Consider the following 7226-nt stretch of genomic DNA (forward strand, 5'->3'; position numbering starts at 1 on the left):
TAAACACTTTACAGAATTTTAATGAAATATTTAATTTCTAAAAAAAATTTTTAAAAAACTGATTATTATATTTAAAAGTTAATAGTAGAAAAGCTAAAACGGTAGGGCGTTATTGGGCGTATCCTCTAAATACTATGACACAGCAAGAAGGAAACTTTCAGGTAATTTTTTAAGTTTGAGTCACAGAGGAATTTTTAAAAAGTACTGCATGACAATTACTACAATTGATGAACTAGTAAGTGAATTTAAATAAGATATATAATATACATACAAATCATGGCTTTTTTATGAACTATTATATGTTCATTGTTCAATTAGATATTATCAATTATATTGTTCAAATAAAAAAACCAAATTAAAATAAATCTACATTTAACAGAAATATGATAAAAAGCCTAGTTGAATAAAAAATCTATACTTATTAAAAATAATCTATTTAAAATAAAATAAGCCTAGTAAAATAAAAAAATATATTTTAATTATTAAACATAAATGGAATACAAAAAAAACATAGCTGAGTAAATATAAGTGGATTAAAAATATCATATTATATTGACAAATATAATCAGAATAAAAAAAAAAAATACAAAAATCAATATGATACAATTGTCAAAAATATAAATATATTATTATAATAAACTTAATTCAAGTATCACCTATTACTAACACTTAACAGTCAATCTTTTTAAGTGCAATTCAGAAAATAAACAAAATATAAAATATGAAGTAGGCAGATAAATTTATTTAAGTTATATAAAATATATTGGATACGACTTCAGTTCTTACATAAGAATAAATACACATTATACATTATTACCTGGTAAAGCCAGGATATAAGCTAACTGTTTATACATAACAACAGTAATGTATAAACCGTTTTCTGGAATTATGTTTTTGTACTTAACATTAAAGTAACTTGTTTATAACTTATTTTTTATTTAATATTTTAATATTTTAGTTTCTGTTTTAGCATAATAATATTATTGACTTTGAATTGTTCATTATTAGTTGTTCACATTTTACTTTGTCATAAAAAGTGTAGCAGGCTCATAACTTATAATAAAATGATATTGAGTAAAATGGAATAAATAAAAAAAGATTTATTTTTGTCACAATAAAAAAGGCAATTTATTTCTTAACTATTTATTAACTACTTATTCTGATTATCAAGACTATTACTGAAATAGCACAACAATTATTATTATTATTATTTAAGTATTCTAGGTGATGATGTTCACAGATTTTGTGATTGTCAACAATAATCAAGTCTTAAAAATAACTTAAATGAAAAACATTTGTTTCAAATGTTATATACTCTGGTTTAATAGTGTATGTCATGTATATATAAACTGAAAAGACCTCCCTGATCGTCCAAAATCGTACATGTACATTACAGGAAAAATAGAGAGTTGCATAATTTATCACTTGGCATTTGTCTAACATTTTGTCCTATAAGGTATGCAAGCTTATGAGCATACTAAAAAAAAAAAACAAAAAAAAACATTAATAATACAATTTGAATTAAAATAATAATAATAGCTAAATATGGTTATATTATAAAAAATATAGCAATAGATGCTTAAATAATAAATATACTATATACAGTGAAATTTGTCCTTCCCCACTTTTTGAAATTGTTAAGGGTGACCAATTGACCATTTGAAAATGCATTATCAATTGTTTTTATTTAGATATATTTAAATACTTTGGCAACAATACAAGTAACAACTATTAGCATAATATTAATTTAATAACTTTATTTATGCAAAAATCTATGTTACCATGAATGTTTCTTTACAATGAAGACCGTGGGGGTTTTCATCCTCGAAGAATTAAAAATAGTCAGATTTCCCATTAGGGAGTGTAGTCAGCTGTTTACAGTGGCTAAGAAAATATTTTAAAAGCATAACTAAAATAGTTAAGTTAAAAATTGTTACATAAAAATATTTATTAAAAGATCTGTTTTGTATGCCTATAAATATAAAAAATGTTGTGCATTTTAATGTTTTATATTAATGAATTTAACATTCCAAATAATGGTTTTAATTTTGTTTCATTAGTAATGTAGTTCATAATTCGTAACAATTATCATAGTAAGTTTTTTTTAAAATTTATTGGATATCCATTGAAATTTTTCAAAAGTAGGCTAAAAATAATTACTTAAAGTGAGAAAAAAATTATATAAAAATTCAAATGTATAGGTATATTGTTGATTAATATTTAGGGTATTTTGGAGAGCGTATTATAACTTGAATACCTATTAAAGGACAGGAAAATGTTTAGTGTCTATAATCATAAAAAAGATAAATCAGCCTCGAAATAAAAACTTCTGTGTACTTAAAATGCTTTAATAGGATTAATATTTACATCTATATTGAATAGAGACCGATGTAATAAAATACTAATACATTTAAAAATATATGTTTAGGAACATTTAACTTAGCAACATGTGCCTAACATGTGATCAGTAATAAAAAAATTAAGAAATACATAACTTTTTTAATTTGATTGCTTTCAATAGGCAATATTTTGTAATTTGGACATAGTTATACAATCATGCATTGCACAATACCTTTTGTCAATATTGGGTAACGTAGTAAATAGTCTCCAAACATCTTTATACAAGTTTCACTGTACCTTATATTTGTATTCTTAATTCATAAATAACTAAATCTATTTTAGAATTCATTATAAAAACTTCAACAATATATGTTGTATTTATATCTAAATAATTTCATATTTTATATTTACTTGAACAGGAGCAGGAACTTTTACTGTGCCACACCAATTATAATACAAGTGACACAACTTGTAGGATAATCTTTGGACATTTTCAACACTTAAATTACACCCATTTTTCAGTACAATGTAATGCGTTGGATTAACAGTACCCTGAACAAAAAAGTCATTTTAATAATTAATAATAAAAAGGAACTAAGATAAATTTAAAATAAAAATCAAACATTTTCAAAAGAAAATTAATATACTTTACCTGACGAACATGTTGAGAGACCAAGAAAAAATCGAAATAATTTCTTCTGGTTACAGTATTATCAATAACAGTTCCAGGACTTGGATTTGAATATTTTTCATCTAAATACTAGATATAACAAAAATATTAAAGTTGTCAAGATTAAGTAATAAAGAAAACTAATATTTCTTTTTACATAAATTTATAACCCGTAATAATAAATGCAATTTGTTGTACGGGCCAGGAAAACTTGCAAATTATTCTCTAGTACCCCAGCTGTGTTTTTCGGTGGGGCTAGTAGTTAATAAGTACTACCGAAAAAACGCCAATGGGCGCTAGAATCATTGGCAGATTTTCATGAAAAAAATTAGCTACAAATTATCTGTTTATCTATAACCGATTTCTTATTGACAATTTATATTAATGGTATAACATAAATGATAGTTAATAATGATATTAAATGTAAATAAAGAATAATATTATTGAATAATAATGTAATAATTGTTATATTAGACTAATGCTTTAAGAGGACGCCACACCCGCATATATTGTCCCCAACTTACAAAGACCTAAGACGGAGACAACACATGCAGGTACAGATGTTTATTGTTACATCTTACAAGTTCGTAACTCAGCAGATCACAATTAACTCTGCTAATTTAAAATACATAAATACATTCACTCTAATATTAGAGTGAATCAATCTATTATGAAACTCAATAATAAAAACATTAACTGTGTGTGTATGTGGCATTTTTAAGAGTTTTCAGTTTTTAACCCTAAAGCACACGCTTCTCGGTCAAAAGTCGGTCCAAAGACCGGGCTTTTAGTATTTAGTTCATTGTTTCAAAAATACGAAATATTAACCTAATCCAACCTAGGTACCTTCTAATTAGGTGATAAACTAAAATTAGATACAAATCCCAACTGTATACGATCTGATGTCGGTAATATAGAAGTGTTCAAAGTTCATTACCAAGACATTACATATTAATATACGGTCAAAAAGACTTGTGTGCGTGATGTAAAAAATCAATTATGGGTTATTTTTAAACTGTGTTTCTAATAATTTGCTGCTCGATAAACGAAATTGATATTTACAATATTTTCTTTGTGACTGGTTAGTTGACTATGATTTGCGCCATATTCTGTATGACTAAAAAGACCGTGCCGTGTATTCTCGTGAATATTTTAAATGCGTGAGATCTAGGGTTAAGTGAGTTATGAGTATTTTTAATATACACTATATAAAACAAACATAACTTGCTAAAAAATTGATTTATCGTAATAAAAAACCACTTATAAACACAGAGAATGTTCTTACTTCTAACCATCAAGTTTCATCACTCTAATTTTTAAACAATTGGGGCTAAACGTCTGCTGGGCGTAAATTTGCTGTTAGACACATGTAAGACAGTGATAGCTGGCTGTGTAGTGTCCTCTGAACACAAATCATTAACCAATAACGTAACGACATTTTCTTTTCTATTAACAACTACAGATTTTAATACAAACTATCATATTGATTTTTACCTAATTTTGATAAACATAATAATGACGTGTTAAATAAAGTGTGTCAATAATTCAATGTTCTGGTTTAATCTTTCATAATATATTACCTGGAAAACGCGTGTGCTAATGCGTTTCTGAACAATTATTAAAGTAACCATAGGATTATAATTCTCTGGGTAATATTTGAAAGATTCTATTAAATCTCGAAGTTCAATTTCTTCTACCTGTTTAAAATCTCCATCAGATACTCCATCTCTATATATAATTATCTTTTCAGGCAACAACCCATTTTTCTAGAATAAAGTATTGTAATTAATTTTAAAACAATAACAAAACATAAATTATAGTAATACAACAAAAACTAACTGCTTTAAATTGCATCACCACTTTATGGAATGCGTCTTGCACAGACTTCATAAGTTCTTGATGGGTACTCCTTTGCATTGCAGCGACTGAATACCATTCAGTAAATGTCTTGTCCATTGAAGCTACAAAACCAACAACACTACTCATTTGTTTATCTTTCTCATGGTATACATCAATGCCAACTATCATAGTATTTTTCTAAAAAATAAAATTAAAATTAAAGTACCTATAATAAGCATTAGCAACAAAATAGAATATTTTATATATTTATAGTATTGACAGAATTTCAGGTTTTGTTTATGTTTCAACAATTAGCTTTGTTTTGAGAAACATAACATAGAATAATATGCATGTAAGACAGATGTTTATTTTCACTATCTTGAGTTATTAAAATATTTTATAATTATAATAAATGATAATCAATGGTGTAAAAAAAAATATTAAATATAGGCAAATCTTACCAATGGGATGTCAATGGCCCAACAAGCACCACCTAATTTACAATTAATTTGTAAAGCAATCTTCTGAGTAATTGATTGTAATCGGTCTGGCTTGGATAATGTACTTGAGACAACTACCTAAAATATAAAATACAGTAAACATATTAATACGTTAATTAATATGTAATAAGTTCAATTGTAGTTTCTATTAGTACTTGAGATGGAATTCCAATTTCTGAACAACAAATCCGTTTCACAGCATTATAACGATCTTCTCTTCGATTTGGAACCATAATAACAACTAATTGTATTTCTGAATTATTCTTTAATGTTCTATTTATAGTACTAACAAAAACTTCTGGATTTGTCCCTTCAACTTTAATCGGTATTGGACAATTAATTTCCATACCAAGAGGATTGCCGCATGCAATCAATTGTCTGCAAAATGATTTAGCCGTTCCTTCATCTCTTGGATTATACATAATTGCCCAATTTAACACGTTCGCCTACAAAATAATAATATTTAGAACTGAATTATTTATATTATTATTTTTTAGAAGTTAAAGTTTAAAGCTTTTTATAAGTTAAACAGTACAGATAAACTACAAACTGCAAGAAACATTTCTTACATATTTAATATACTTACAGCAACAAACATTGCATTTTTTGCTACATCAATTCCCCAGTCCATATTTATTCCAACTTGTTTTCTGATATTACTTCCCAGTAATATTGTTTCTCTTTTATAAACGGGACCTTCCATTTTCGCTGGGATTGGACGCATCATTAGCCCCCAATCCTTCAATCTCTTGCTAGCTCCTTCATGAGCTATAAAATTTATCAAAAAAGAAATCAATTTATGATGAAATGTGTTGATTCTCACTTATTATACACCTCAATATTAAAGTAATAAAAACTAATATTTTATTAGAAATTTTATCAATGATGATTTTCAAACATATAATATTGAATCATTTAATAGAGTTTAAGTAGGCATAAAATCAGTTTTATACCATTTATACTATTCACAAATTCAACTAAAGCATTTTGTCGCACTTCTGGTGTAACCAAAGTATAGGTTTGAAGAGTCTTCATCAGTTTATTGTCGTTTTTCATTGCTTCGGTCAATCCTGTTAAATTGCAAAGCTCAGGAACTAAGCAACAAATACTTAAATCCTGTAAATTTAAAATAACATTAATGATAAAATGATTTTAATTTGTCTATTTAATTACCAACATTTGCATTGCTACTAATCATATCTTTTTTTTTTGCTTTTGTAATAATCATGGGCTGTGTAAGATTTTTGATTTCAACGTCATACATGTTTTTATAATAATCTTTGTATGTTATCTAAACAGAGAAGAAAATAAAAATTAAAAACATTTAAGAATTTTAAGTATCTAGATGAAATTAATATTACTTACTTCAATACCATTTCGTTCAAAAGTTGATAAAGGATTCATTGTAAAGTCTACATCATCAACTCTGTATGTTTTATGATTGTAATGTGTAATGACTGTAGAACCACATAATGCAGCCATTATTTCTTGCTTAATATCCTTATTTTTCTTTTTCGCATTCATTGTGATGTCTGTCCTATAAAAATATACAAATAAGATTTTTTAAATAAAATCTTGCAGGTGCAGAGTTGATTAATTAAATTATGAATTTCAAATAACAGAAAAGAACAGAACAATTATTATATCTAGATTTTAATTGTAAATATATAAATATATTAGCCAGAAATAAAGTTACTTGAGAATTAAAAATTTTATAAGTTTACAGTATTATTGAATAAAACCGATTATAATAAACAAAAAAATTATTTATAATATCGATAAGAAAAGGAGCTTATTCTTATTCTGATTTATTTTATGATAAAATTGAAGAATTACAACCAATAAAAAAATATCGGGTAAGTGGGTGTCACTCTGCT

General features: G+C 25.8%; 1 protein-coding gene across 1 annotated transcript; it reads right to left on the reverse strand.

Annotated features, from left to right (window-relative positions):
• Positions 1-620: 620 nt before the first annotated feature.
• On the reverse strand, positions 621-6908 carry LOC100571844 (piwi-like protein Ago3). Its single transcript, XM_003245551.4, has 11 exons — positions 6715-6908; positions 6527-6640; positions 6303-6465; positions 5936-6117; positions 5505-5795; positions 5311-5427; positions 4850-5047; positions 4591-4776; positions 2993-3100; positions 2752-2892; positions 621-1477 (listed from the first exon to the last, which is right to left on the reverse strand). The coding sequence occupies exons 1-11, from the start codon at positions 6871-6873 to the stop codon at positions 1391-1393; spliced, it is 1746 nt and encodes a 581-aa protein (XP_003245599.2). The 5' UTR covers positions 6874-6908; the 3' UTR covers positions 621-1390.
• Between the last annotated feature and the right edge of the window lie 318 nt (positions 6909-7226).

Source organism: Acyrthosiphon pisum, chromosome A2 (genome assembly GCF_005508785.2).
Source record: "Acyrthosiphon pisum isolate AL4f chromosome A2, pea_aphid_22Mar2018_4r6ur, whole genome shotgun sequence".
NCBI lineage: Eukaryota > Metazoa > Arthropoda > Insecta > Hemiptera > Aphididae > Acyrthosiphon > Acyrthosiphon pisum.

What these genes read in the sequence shown, in the direction of transcription:
- LOC100571844 (XM_003245551.4), bottom strand. Translation starts at nt 6,873, where the DNA reads ATGAATGCGAAAAAGAAAAATAAGGATATTAAGCAAGAAATAATGGCT. An exon ending in TGGTGATGCAATTTAAAGCA is followed by an intron (nt 4,777 to 4,849) that starts GTTAGTTTTTGT and finishes ACTTTATTCTAG; the next exon opens with AAAAATGGGTTGTTGCCTGA. An exon ending in TCTCTCAACATGTTCGTCAG is followed by an intron (nt 2,893 to 2,992) that starts GTAAAGTATATT and finishes TTTTTTGTTCAG; the next exon opens with GGTACTGTTAATCCAACGCA.